The sequence below is a fragment of the Prionailurus viverrinus genome, chromosome B3 (assembly GCF_022837055.1).
Source record: "Prionailurus viverrinus isolate Anna chromosome B3, UM_Priviv_1.0, whole genome shotgun sequence".
Classification (NCBI taxonomy): Eukaryota; Metazoa; Chordata; class Mammalia; order Carnivora; family Felidae; genus Prionailurus; species Prionailurus viverrinus.
Genome location: NC_062566.1, coordinates 130,770,114 through 130,784,008, shown reverse-complemented (window position 1 = coordinate 130,784,008; position 13,895 = coordinate 130,770,114). Strand labels below are relative to the sequence as shown.

At 50.6% G+C, this 13,895-nt stretch overlaps 1 protein-coding gene across 7 annotated transcripts in view; it reads left to right on the top strand.

The window, feature by feature from the left end:
- Nucleotides 1–13,895, top strand: part of FBLN5 (fibulin 5) — an 84,594-nt gene that overhangs the window by 50,266 nt on the left and 20,433 nt on the right. For all 7 annotated transcript variants that reach the window (XR_007153264.1, XR_007153263.1, XM_047863976.1 and 4 more), the window contains 3 exons: nt 6,699–6,821; nt 9,902–10,018; nt 13,275–13,394. Coding sequence is in view for 5 of the 7 variants with exons in the window: in XM_047863976.1 (XP_047719932.1) it covers nt 6,699–6,821; nt 9,902–10,018; nt 13,275–13,394 (360 nt within the window). In the remaining 2 variants the exon portion in view is untranslated. The remainder of the gene's footprint in view (nt 1–6,698; nt 6,822–9,901; nt 10,019–13,274; nt 13,395–13,895) is intronic.

Below are 13,895 nucleotides of genomic sequence, written 5' to 3'. Positions count from 1 at the left end.
CAGTTTGATGCATGGCACTCAAGAAGGAAGATATGTGTCATCCCTTCCTTGGTCCCTGCCCCCCCCAACTGCAGCGACCATTCATACGTTGGCAAAAGGTGAATGGGCTTGGCCAATTCACTGCCCATTTTGAAAGCAGCTAAAGTCAGCTGATGTTTTCCAAGCACTCTGATGAAAATAATTACCCAAGACCAAACAATGTGATCTCCATTAGTTGCATAGTTGTTTTTTGTTTTTTTTTTTCCTGTAGAAGGTCAGAGCTAGAAGGGGCCTTCCAGAACTCTCCTCCCAGCTCTCACTTTATGGGTAGAAAAATAGAATCCACAGAGAAGTTGAAACCTGCCTTCTAGCTGGTTTCATCCAAGAGGAAAGGATTTTTTGTCGTTTAGAAAAACGGAGCACATATTTGTTGCCTAATTAGAGGCACCATATGAGCAAGCTTTGTATTCTAAGCTTAATATCAAGTATTGGGAAAAGTGCTGTAAACACAGAGAGATCTGGTTCCTAACTATTGCCCAGGACCCATAAGACACATGGAGTGCAGATGTCCTTGGATTTCAACAAGCGAGTTCTCAAACGCTGAGGTCTTTAATTAAGCAGGTGTTTGGGAAGTAGGTCCTGTGTAGCTTCCAGCCTTGGCTGGGCTTGTCTTGCTGAAAAATGGCACTGACCCAGCCCAGCAGCAGGCCTGAAACTGGCTTCAATCGGAGGCGTAGGAATGTGCCATTGTTATTTTCTTTCTTATCAAGCCCCATTAGCTTGAGCAAGGAAGGAACAAAAATGGGCTGGGAAAACATGTTGTTTCACTGGGTAAAAATTTACTACCCAGGAAATGATTTTGCCGTTTCCAAAAAAGGCCTTTGAAAAGGTGTAGTCTTCCAAACTCTTTTGGACGATTTCTCCCAGTGTCACCCAGTGAGAATGTTTCCTTTTGGCTGATGGCCGTTCTCACACAAGAACAGAGACATTCCTCTGTGGTTGTATACACAGGTTCACAAGAATGACCCATTGCTTGTCCACAGTATTGGAGAACAGAAGACATGGAAAGAAGGAAGAGTCGTAGATGGTGTAGAGATTGGTCATAGTTAGCTGTGGAATTCAGCAAGACACAAAGACCCCTAGGCTTCTGGACGTCTGCGATTATGGAGTCATAGATGGACCCACAGATGCCAAAGTGCAGAGGTGGAAGCTGAGACCCCATGAAGGAATGTACCCTACCTTTTTTCACTCTTGTCCCAATCGCCTGCCATGTGTCTACCAGGGAGGGGTCCCCGGCTGTGGCTATGGTTGAACCATTGGGCTAATCATGTCTTACTGAGCCCTAGTGCTGTCATCTTGGTGTCTTTGGTGGATCCCAGAACAAAGCCTGTGGAGGCAGGAGCCATGCTTCCCCGCTATCTTTCACAGTTGTTAGAAATAGCGCCTCACTTAGGAAACTAGAATTTCCTGGGCACCTGCTATGTGCCAGCCAGTGGTGATAGGACCTGTGCACAAATACTGTATTTAGCAGAACACCTGAGGATGTGAGAGACTAATGAACTTGCTCAGTAATACTTAGTTATCAAGTGCAGGAGCCTGGATTTACATCCAGCTCTGCCTCCCCCCGAAGTTATTTTTTTACCCATTAGCCCTTTCTGGGGAGGTCTCGGCCCTTCGGTCTTTTTTCCTCTTCGGCTTTAGTGCGGGCAGAATGGCTTAGGAAATGTTCTCCCCGTGGGCATGGATGAATCGTTGGGTTTTGTTTTGTTTTGTCCTCCAGTTTTTTAAAAGACCTTTAATTTCAGTTAGAACATGTACTATGAACACAGTTTAAGTATTTTCCCTTTAACTTTTAGGAATAAGTGTGGAAATGTAATAAATATACAACAATAAATAGCTGGCATACATAGGCATATTATTTAATGTTTTTAATGTTTATTTACTTTTGAGAAAGAGTTGGGGTGGGGCAGGGAGACACAGAATCCCAAGCAGGCTCCAGGCTCTGAGCTGTCAGCACAGAGCCCGGCGTGGGGCTCGAACCCACGAACTGTGAGCTCATGGCCTGAGCTGAAGTTGGATGCTTAACTGACCGAGCCACCCAGATGCTCCCATATGCATAGTATTTGTACACAAACCGATTTATTACACAATTTATGGCAGTACATTTAGCCTGTTATGCGTGCCTTTAGATCTCTTTATATAATAACCTGTGAGTTAACACTAAGAGTTGTGGCTCCTCCTCCTGGTGTTTCTTGAGTCAGCCTGAAGGAGCACATTCTTTTTGTCATTTGGGTCGTCTGCCAGTGGTCTTCTGATGTCTTGAGGTCAGTTCCTCCATCTGCTTCCTCGACTCTACTTGGCAGACATCCTTTATTCACACTGTCTCAGCACACCTGTCCACGTGAAGCTGTCTGTCTGGCTGGGGACGTGGGGCATAGTTGGCCATATGAAGTCCTCAGTGAGTGTCCCTAATATGCGGGCCTCTGTCCTAAGGCCTGGGAGCCCAGTGCAGCCTGCAGCCTCCTGAGAGGGGGTCAAGGGGGTGACTGACTTTGGTGACTTTCCCAAGTGAGCAGTTGTTTCAGATTGAGGATGTTTTCATTGAAGGCCACTCCGGGGATGTCGGGAGGAAGAGGCGACGGCTCGGACAAAGCTGCACGGGTCAGCAGAGCTGTGCCACTCACTGCAGAGGGCAGTTGCTTCCCGGGCAGGTACAGTTCTGGGCTTCAAACTGCCGCCAGGTTCTGGAGAGGTGAGCGAGCTCTCTCCTCCAGTGGCTGGGGCACGGGCTGCCTGGACAGTGGTGGATGTTGCCCCGCCTGGGGAGGGACGAGTCACGGTTGATCTGGTGGAATCCTCCTGGTGCCCAGGCAGCTGACCGGGCCACAGCTCCCAGGAGTGAGGCAGAGAGTGCACAGAGGCCTCTAAGCAGAGTCTCTTTCCGGGAACGATGGGGCTAGAGGGCTCTACTCAAGGCCGGCTCTCCCAAATAGCCTGGAGGTTTGGGAGGACACACACACACACACACACACACACAGCCACAGCAGAAAAAAAGAATGAATGAGTGAATGAGTGAATAGATGGCTGAATGGACCCGGCGTTCTTTCTTAGGAGTCTCTTCCTGAATATCACACAGGAAAGGAAATAGCAGGCATGATTCGCATCCGCGGATAATGACACTTTACTCAGGTTGCTGTAACTTGTACTTTTCCACTGATGCAGAAAAGGAAGCTTTGCCAAAGAATGTCCTTGGAGTGGTTCAACGTATTTTTCCTTCTGTTATTTAAGTCAAATGTATTTAATGTAAGCAATTCAGCTGTGAGCTGGAATGTGTGATGAGTCTTTCAGCCTCGGGTGGAACCTCGCAGCGAGAACATTCTAGTTTCTGCTCCACCAGGTGTGTAAACCGATGGGGGTTTTTGGTGGGGTTGATTGCTGATTGCCTTTAAAGTCCACACACCAAAATGGTCTCATCGGCCGCTGGCTGGGGAAACTTGTCGGGGCTTAAAGGCATTGATGTTCATTATTCGTGTGTTCGTTCATTCATTCACCAGATAATTACTGAACATTTACTATGGACACGGCATTACACCAGGTATGTTCTGAGCGTATAAAGACAAGACGCACCCTCCAAGAGCTCCAGGGATTTATGGGGTTCTCGAAAATACATATGTATAGACAATCCACTCAGTGAGCGAGTGAAAGTTGAAAATACAGTTTTTCGAATGTACATCAACAGAAGTGGAGCATCACGAAGTTAATTCTTTAACCCAGTAAAAGTGGTGGAGTTGCTTTTTTTTTCTTTTTTTTGTTAAGACAATGAGCTTTAAAGAGGTAGTTTCAGGCCAACATAGCTGCGGATGTCCGTGTGCGTGCCTGCGCATGCGCGCGCCTGTGCGTGTTCAGGTGCCGTGTGCCCTTCTGAGCCGTCTGGTCCGCTGGCGACTGTTCGGCTTCTCTCTGCGGGGAGTCTGCCGGCCCATTGTGTGCGTCGCGAGCCGCACAAACACAGAGTCTTGGGAACTTGCTACCACCAAGTCTAATGGCTCTTCTCCCCTTGGGTCTCGCTCACCCTTTAATCCCCTCAAGGCAGGAAAAAGAGCGCAGAATTCCTAAGGCGATGTTGTTCCCAGGGTACAATTGCCATCCATCACTCCTCGCCAGAAAAATGTAAATATGCACTGGCCGATAGCGGCATTATTTATTATCATAGTCTTCGATGCGGATTTGAGCAGGGGTGGCTGCTCGCCAAGCATTATTCACTGGTTTCCCTGGGAGGCTTTGCTGGGTGGGCAGAGCTGGGGGTGGAAGGGAGGCCAAGGGCAGAGGCATGAGCTCCTGCAGCCAAGAACAGCTGGGTTTTTGCCACGGAGGCTGCACATCGTCAACGTGTTGGGGTGGAGTGGAGGCGGCCACCACCTTGGAACCAGGTTCTTGGAGGCCGTGGCTTTCAGCGGCCTGTAGCCTGAATCCACGTGATGCCCAGACACCTGGCGGGCTGGGGCAGGGTGGGGATCGATTGGTGTCATTGGGGTTGACTTGTCACAGGTGGGTGGTGGATCACGGTGGTGTCGCTTGACCCCGAGAAACTGTCGCTTACCTGGCTGAAGGTTTCACGGAGTCCCTCGTGCCCACTTTCCGCGCTTGTAGCCGGCAAAGCTCTGTCCTACACAAAACCCTGTCCTCAAGGAATTCACACTTTGGGGCCCTAGGCGCCCCCCACAGTCTGCAGTCTGCAATGTCACGAGGCAGCCAGTTTTCCTCTCCCCAGCCCTTTTTCCTCTTCCGAGTCTGCCAGCTCCCTTCTGAAGCTGCCTGGGCCTGGGTAGTGTGACCGCTGCCATAGCTGCATAGAGGGATTTGGAGTCAGGTGGGAAGGGAGCTGGGCTCAGCTCTTGGCTTGGTACTTATCTGCTCTATCAGTGCAGTTTTCCCATCTGTGAGATGGGCGTCATGAGGCCCCCTCATAGGGCAATGGTGAGAATAAATACGGTAGCGTATGTGAGGTGTCATATCTGCACATAATACAATACACACTCACACGACATATACAGACTACATTTGCCTTCTACGTATGTACATGACGTACACGCATGACCCACGCCGACTACATGTGCACACGACATACGTAACATATGTATACCACATATGCACACCGCACGTGCTCAGTGAGTACCTTTTAATATTATTTCCAACCGTGCGTGGTCCCTTTGGAGGAGGCAGGGGAAGATGCGGATGAGCAAACCCCAAGTGCAGTAATAAGGGAAGCAAACGGAAGGTGCCCTGCGAAGGTACAGACAGGGAGGGGAGGTTGACCGAGGAGAGGGGTTGGTGCTGGGCCAGGCGGATCCAGGGCGCTCGGTGGATCCTGTGCCGGGAATGAACAGATGAATGTTTAGGGAAAGTGTCCTTCTCCAGATCCAAGTGAGAGTGTGGCGTCGGGAGCGCTCCCCCGTAAAGTGCAGCGCGGGGACAAAGGGCAGGAGGATTTGTTGCAGTTACGACAGTTTTGAGTGCTGAGTGTGTACGTCGGAGGTCTTGAGGGATGTGACCGTGGATGTAGTTTGCTCTCTAGGCTCTGAAGCTCTTGATTAAGGAGAAGGGGCTGATTGCCCACTGCCAGACGGACAGCCATGGGCATGTAGCCATGCAGGGAACTCCAGTGCTGAGCCGAAGGCAGCAAGAGATCAGTCCCAGGAGCTCTGGAGCGGAGGGAAGGCCGGAAGCCTCCGTGAAGCTTCGTGAAGGTGCAGGAGCCCCAGGCCGAAGGATTTTCGTGGATAGATACAATCAAGTGGTTCTACTACTAGCTTCTTTTGGCAGGAGATGTTGGTTTTTCTTCTGTTCTCAGAGGTGTTTCTCACGCAGGTACACAACAGACCCCTGTTTAACACATGCATGAATAAGCCTAAGACAAAATGTGTTTCTTTTTTCTTTATTGATTAAAAAAAAATTTTTTTTTAGTGTTTATTTATTTTTCAGAGAGATAGAGAGAGAGACAGAGTATAAGCGGGGGAGGAGCAGAGAGAGAGGGAGACACAGAATCGGAAGCAGGCTCCAGGCTCTGAGCTGTCAGCACAGAGCCCAGCGTGGGGCTCAAACTCACATACCCTGAGTTCATGCCCTGAGCTGAAGTCAGCTGCTCAACTGACTGAGCCACCCAGGCACCCCTTTTTATTGATTTTTTTTAAATGTTTTATTTATTTTTGAGAGAGTGCAAGTGGGGAGGGGTGGGGAGAGGGGGACAGAGGATCGGAAGTGGGCTCTGCACAGACAGGCTGACAGCAGCAAGCCCGATGTGGGGCTTGAAGTCACAAACGGTGAGATCATGACCTGAGCCAAAGTTGGATGCTCAATCGAATGAGCCACCCAGGTGCCCCAGACAAAATGAGTTTCCAAATCAAGTAATGGTTATTATCAAGGTGACCTGCTTTCAGAAAGTGATGGGACAGGATGTCAGAAGAGTTCCCAAGGATGTGTGGTCTCTTCTTGGCTATTTTCTTTCATGGATTTCTGGGGAGAAGACTAGGTCTACTCCCTCCAAAAGGGTCAGTGTCTCCTAATGGTATCCATCAGGGAGGTGCATCCTTTCCTTGGATGTAACTCATGGACATTATCACCTTCTTCCCAGAAGGACAAGCAAGCAGCTGGCAACTCTGGTGGCTCCAGAGCTCTGGATAAACGTAGGTGACATTCTTTGGAATATGTCTGTGTTACAGATGTGGACGAGTGTGCAACGGATTCTCACCAGTGCAATCCTACTCAGATTTGCATCAACACCGAAGGAGGGTATACCTGCTCCTGCACCGATGGCTATTGGCTTCTGGAAGGCCAGTGCTTAGGTAACAGCTCTCTGGGGCTCACAGAGACTCTTGGAAGTGAATGGTTGCCAGGGGTACTGTGAAATGGGGGCCTAACTGGGTGGTCCACGGACAGTGGGATTTTCTTGGGGCGGGAGAGGTAGAAGGCTATTCAGCTCGCGTGTAGCACTGCCCGTTCAAACCAGTTGTGATCATCATGGTCAAATGCCACTACCGGAGTTTTTGACTGTAATGTTTAAGGGCTCGTATTCATTTTACCTAGACCTGCCTCCTGCCTTCAGGAAGTTTGTGGAAGTGAGGGTTATTCTATTTTAGTTAGAGATCCTGCTAAGGGAAGGGAACACTTCTTAGTCACAGAAATGTTCCAGGTCTCAAATGTGGCTCGGTAGATTCTAACACCCCCTCCCAATACCCACCCCATGAGATGTGGTCTTTCTACTCTTAAGGACTCAGTCGTCACCAATTGAGAATTTTGTCCCTTACCATTGGCATCTGCTCTATGATCTCTCTGTTTATTTTTACTGGAGGGTGATTTTCTTTTCTTCCGCTCTGGTTTTTTGGTTTAGCCAAGTGAATGAATTCATAGCAATCTCTAGCTGTCACTTCAATTTCTATTTCTAGGGTGTGATTTCTATGCTGTGTTTTCTTGGAAAAGCCCTACCAGTTTAAGTTCTCTAAGACACTGTTCTGTTGCCCAAAAGTCAGTCCTGGAGGAGCTGAGAAGCAAATCCAAACAACATCATGGAAACAAAAAAAAGAAGAGGGTTCTTTTTTCCAAGACTCTCTTGATTAAGACTTGAGTGTTGGTCTGCTCTAGAGCTCTGTCTGCAGCATCTTTGGGGCCAATAAGCCAGACTGGACTTGGCTTGTTCTCTTTTCCAGCCATGCACCAAAACGCTGGCAGCACATGGCATTTGTGAATATGAGGGTCGCTGTGCGTTTTAACCAACCTCAGCTATTCTGGAAAATTTGATGCCACTGATTTGAACATAAGCAGATCAGTGTGAGTGAGTTATTTGTACAGGAACTTAATATGTCGGCTCTCAGAGCTGGAAGGGATGTTAGATATTATGTCATCCAACTTTTATAGAGTTGGAAACTGAGACTCAAAGAGGGGGAACGTTTTGAACAAGGCGAGTTGGGTCTAAAATCTGGCTCCTCTCAGGCCAGTTTTTTCCGTCACAAGGGGGCGCTGGAGAGGCCCAGGTGATGGGAACACAAGCCCCGTCCTAGAGCCCTTGGGGCCAGGTAACTGGGACATTTATCTCCTTGGGAGGGCTGTTCTCTTCCACCAGGGCCTGAAGCTTAGGGAGACATGCTCCTGGGGGCCTAACGCGGTGCCACATGTGCAACCCGCTCACACTTCACATCTGAAGTGAAGGCCTTTCCTAATTGTGGTTGACCTCATGCCTCCTCCTGGCCAAATTCTTTCTCTTTCCAAACCCAAGTTCCACAGTCATATACCACCCATCCTGTGCACCTTTGGAGACATTGCTTTTGCAGAAAAATGAGGGGCTGGGGGCTGCCTTTTCTCCAAGGTACCCCTGGGCAGAGGATGCCCTCCCCACTCCCTAACCCCCACCGCTGCCTCCCTGGCCTTGGCGGCGTGTCCCAGTGCACCCTGGGAAAGTTGGGCCCAGCAACTGCACAAGTCAGTGTGCTTTCCAAGCAGGATCTGCAGCGCTCTCCATGGGCAGTGGGGTGGGCCAGGTTAGAAGTAGCTGCGACTCAGAGATGACTCAATCACAAGGGCAGGGCACAGGCTCTGAGGTGGGCTGAACAACTGAACAATAGGTAAGATGGAGATGGGGTCCTTTCTGGCAGTAGGTGGTAGAAACCAGGTACGGAGACAGATTCTGGGCTGGTCTCCAGAGCCCTGGATGGACAATGGTTCCAAAGGAACTGGGGTCCCAGGAGAGAACATTTGGGGGAGGTGGGGGTAAGTAAGGACCAGTTACGGCTACAGTCGGATCAGCTGGTCCCAGCAGGTATTGTATAGGTGGGGACTTGGTCTCCACCTATAGGCTTCTTTCAAGGCGTCCCATCTCACAGGAGGGAATTCTCTTGCCCATCAGCCCATTAACTTGGAGTATTGGGAAGTGCTTTCCCAATGACATCAGGCTCCCCATTGACTGGTACATGTCAGCAGGGAGGGCATACTGCCCAGCTCTGCTAAAAGGATCCATTCACCCACAGAGCCGCTTGCTCAGGAAAGGCCAGCCATGGCTCGGAAGGGGCATGTTTATCCAGAGTTTTATGTCTGCTCTGGTGCAAGGAGGCGATCCAAGGCGAACTCTGGCATCCTCGTGTTACTGGATTCATAGGTCTCTAGACGGCCCTGCTGCCCTGCCTTTCCTGGCCTACACTCACTCTTGTTCCTGGGAGGGAGACAGAGTCATTGCATTTTTTTTTTTTAAGTTTATTTATTTACTTGGCAGGGTGGGCGAGAACACGAGTAGGGGAGGGGCAGAGAGAGAGAGAATCCCAACTAGGCTCCATGCTGTCGGCTTAGAGCCCGATGTGGGGCTTGAACTCACGAACCATGAGATCGTGACCTGAGCCGCTATCAAGGGTCAGACGCTTAACTGACTGAGCCACCCAGGCACACCGAGACAGATTTATTGTTAATAGAGCTGGCAAACAGCCTATGGGAGCGAGGCTATGGATTCCTCTTACACTTGAAGCCAACTTGTCTCTTCCCAGGGCAGTGGTGGTTGCTATAGAATCCTAGATTTGATTCTCCATGTTGGATACATTTTAGCATTGAATGTTGGAGTTGGATAAAAATCTCGGAGCTTGCCTTGCCCCACATCCCAGCCTAAGCAGATATTTCTTCTATAGCTTTTCGGGTTCAGGTGTTCATGGGACTGAGATGGGGCAGGAAAGGTTAGAAAGGTAGATTGAGCCTTAGCCCCGGAGGGTATCACCACCCCCAACACTCAGCCGGTCGGTACTGTCTTCTCTTTACTTCCCCTTCCCTTCCCTTCCCTTGGCGGTCCTGCTCCAGGAGAGATGGGCCATAATGATGCCAATGGTGATGCCGGGTGTGGCACTGGTGATTGAGGAGAGATGTCTCACCTTGCTAGCGTTTCTCCTTCCAGACATTGATGAATGTCGCTATGGCTACTGCCAGCAACTGTGTGCGAACGTTCCTGGATCCTATTCCTGCACCTGCAACCCCGGTTTTACCCTCAATGAGGATGGAAGGTCTTGCCAAGGTAAGTGATGCAGATGATAACTTGCACACGATGCAAAGCACGAGACGCTGTCTTCTTCGGAATCTGACAGTTTACGTGATTGGCGCATATTCCTACTTGGTGTCACCGTGTGCCCCTCCTGGGTGCTTACAGAAACCTGAGATCCGAACGGAGGTTATGGGAAATATCTCAAAAAGTGCTCTGAGTATGGCTGAGATGAGAACCACGGTCATCCATCAGTTGGGGCTTGTGCTTTCACGGATTTGCTTCTCTCTGTGAGTCTACTTCCCAGAAGTTGGCCTGCCAGCTTTCCAGGCTAATCAGAAATTTTCACGCATGTCCGGTGGCCTGAGTTCAGTTCCTGATGCGCAAGAGGGGTGGTCAGAAAGGGCATCTGACCTCCGATGCATTCCCATATAGACGCATACTCTGTGCAGGGCTTTCACGGGCAATTTTCATGCCTCTCCCTTCAATGTTGCCTACAGCCTACGCTGGGAGGGCCTGTTCCTTAGCAGAGAGTCCAGGGGGGATGATGATTTCCTCCTCCGATGCAGTGTTTCGCACAAAACCGGAATGAAACAAGGGCATTTTCTGGGTTTTATAGGATCCCTTCAAATACTGATAAGAAAAACAAGCTGCATGCCTACTGCAGTTTCTTCTGCTCAGGAAGTGACTGGGGGCCCAAGGCCCAAGGAATTAGTGCGAGTCCTGCCCGGCCCCCGGCCCCGCCCCGGCCCCCACCCAGGCCTCCGGTCCCTGGCAGCTGCCCCTCCATCCAGGGTGGAGGCGGTGCCGGGGCCTCAGAATGAGGTCTTTGTTTGGAGCCCGCCACCAGGTTTTGCAGGGCCCATGTCCTTGTCACACCATCTGAGGTCTGGCGGGCAGGCTCCTGGCCAGCTAGTCGGGGGATATCATGTTTCCATTCATTTAATCATATCTAAATCATTGAGTAAACAGGAAGGCCTCAGCGCTTAAAGGGTCTGATCCTGGATTCTTTGTAAGTCTTTCTCTCCAGAACTGGTTCTGCTAATTGTTCCAAGAAGTCTCGGCTGTGTTCCTCTTGCCAGGGGAGGTAATTTTCTCCCGACAGAGCAGGGGCCCTTCTCTCCCACCGGAGCAGGGAGCAGGCCGCCTGGCTCCCTTGCCGCTGCGACGAGTGACATAAGGCAGCCGCGGGCTTCTCTGTGCACAGACCAGGGGGTGGTAGCGCCCGCCCAGGTTTCCCCCAGAGGCTGGCAAGGTGCATCAGCATCTCGCAAGGAACAGCCGTGCTCAGCAGAGCCAAAAGGGCCTCTCAGGGACAGGCCTGTGACAAGGAGCAGATAATACACCTGGCACGTGCCAGGTGCCGTGGTGTGGTAAAGCCTGGACATGGGCACCCAGCCACCGGGATATTGCATCAGCAGGGGCCACGGGTGTACAGGATGTTACCTACGCCATTGAGCTCTTGTCCTGATGCCTCACGCAAGGAAGGCTGCTGTGCGCTCTTCAAAGCAGTGACGCCTCTGTTAACCTCACTGAACCCCAGCAATAGCCTTAGGGGACAGGTTCGGCAGGTGTGTGTGGCCATGCCTTGCAGATGAGGAAGTCGAAGCTCAAAAACGTGAGGCCACTTGGCCGAAGTCACGCAGCCAGGTGGTGGCAGAGTTGAGAGAACCGAGGCTTCAGCCTTCCCGTCCAGCAAGTCAGAGTGGGGTGTGGCCTGCTCCACATGATTCACAGGGGCACTTGTGCATGTGTGGATCCTGGGGGCTGGCAGGCAAGTGCAGCCGGGACCCAGGGGGCAGCGTCCTGTGGGCCCTGTTGCTCTGCAGAGGCAGCTGAGAGCTGCAGGAGGACAAGACCCGAGCTCACTCGTATTGGCGTGGTCAGCGAGTGGCCGGGAGCCAAGGACACCGGCCCTAATACTCGGCGGTGCCGTCCTGCCTGGACTTGACTCAAAGACTCACCGCCATGGTGTTTCCAGGCTGCCAGGGCACAGAGCCTCCAAGCTCTGTTGGGGAGAATGGTACCTTGTGGACCCTCCCTGCAGAGCCCTGTTTTTCCCCCTCTGAAAGCTCTGAGGATACCAGGAAGCAGGCGCTGTGTGGGCATGGGATTAGCCCTCCCCGTTAAGAAAAGCTTCTCAAGCTGTTGCCGATGAAGGCTTTTCACTCTGAAAACACTCAAATCTCTATTCAGAGCCTTGAGAGGTTTACCTGGACTTTGAAGGGGATAGAAATGCTCTCAGCTGGAACTTTGGTCATTGGCATGTCGGGCTTGGGAGAGGGTGTGCTTAAATCAAGTCAGCCAGTGCCAGTGCAGAAAAGGGCTCCTTCCTGCCCCTCCCCTCACCCCGATGAGTTGTGCAGAATAGTTTGTTGATATCATGGAAAGCCCTCGGAGTCAAGTTCCGGCTCCAGCTGTGCTCCTGTTAGCTTGGGAACTTGGGCGCATCTCCTAACCTTAAAACAACCTTAAAATTGTTGATGTATAATTGGTGTACAATAACCTGCACTATTAAAGGTTCATTATTCCATTACCTTTGATGTATGTATCCCCCCATGCAGCCATCACCACGCCCAAGGTGATGAAATACTCTATTATGTAAAAGTTTCCTCCTGCTCCTTTGTGGTCCCTTCCTTAACCCCCTGAACCTGTAACATGGGGCAGTGGCCCTAAAGCTGGGTTGTTGTAGGGATTGAGTAAGTGTGAGATCTGAGGACCCCGCCTCTAGGTAACTTATTACCTCCCAAATGCCCCATCTCCAAATATAGTCACATTGGGGGTTAGGGATTCAAACTATGAATTTGGGGGAGGGACATAATAAGGTCCGTAGCAATCACAGAGTTATTATTAGAGTTGTCATGGTTATTTACCTGTTTACTGAAAAGTTTAGAGTCAGTAGTGAGAGAAGAGGGAATCGGTGATATAATGCGGGAGATGAGAGGGCAAAGCAGATATTGCCTGGAAATTCCTGTGGGTGAGCCTTGGGGAGTAGACTGACTAGGAGGGGTGTGTGTGTACATGCATATGCATGGGTATGGTGTATGTACAAGTTGTTTCTGCCCTTCCCAACTTGTGAGCAAGGAGGGGCATGTGGATGGAGACCCTGGTCCTTCGGTGAAAGCTCTGGGGTCTGAGCTCTGAATGTGACAGATCTTGGGTGGAGATACTTGGCCCCTGTGAATCTGGTCTCCCAGCGCCGGTAGATTTTGTTGCCGGTGCATTTTCTGCCTGGTCATTGGGGATGTTCTGTTGTGGGAATGCTCAGTGACGTGCTTTTCTTTTCCCGTAGATGTGAACGAATGTGCAACTGAGAACCCATGCGTGCAAACTTGTGTCAACACCTATGGCTCTTTCATCTGCCGCTGTGACCCAGGATATGAACTTGAGGATGACGGTGTTCATTGCAGTGGTAATGGGCTTTGGCATTTGGAGACTTCCATCTGTATTAGGGGTCCAGGGGTGGGGGGGTTAGAGGACAAGAGCTTCCTTTACAGGTGTTTCCTCTCATTTCACAGACACATATCCAGTTTGGGGACATTTCTTAGTGTGGTGGGGTCACAACCACACAAAGCAGAGATGAGTCACTTCCTGAAAGGTGGAGTGGAGTCCCCTCCCTTGTCATTTGACCCCTAACGCAAAATCTGACGGAGCTGCCTTTTAGGGTCTGACATGGGGTTGAAGAGGGAAAAGAGTGACCCAATGTTGTGTGTTGGTTTGAAGTATCTATCCCTACCCAGCACTGACAAGTCCTGGGGATCGCATACATCGTACTTGTAGAGTGAAGTGACTTGGAATAATAGCATATCTCCCAGGGTAGGGTTGGCAGGGGCACTGAGTGAATGAGATCATATACGTAAGTGAAAATGCTTTGCGAACTTCTAAAATCTCTACAAATAACGAATCAGTTCCT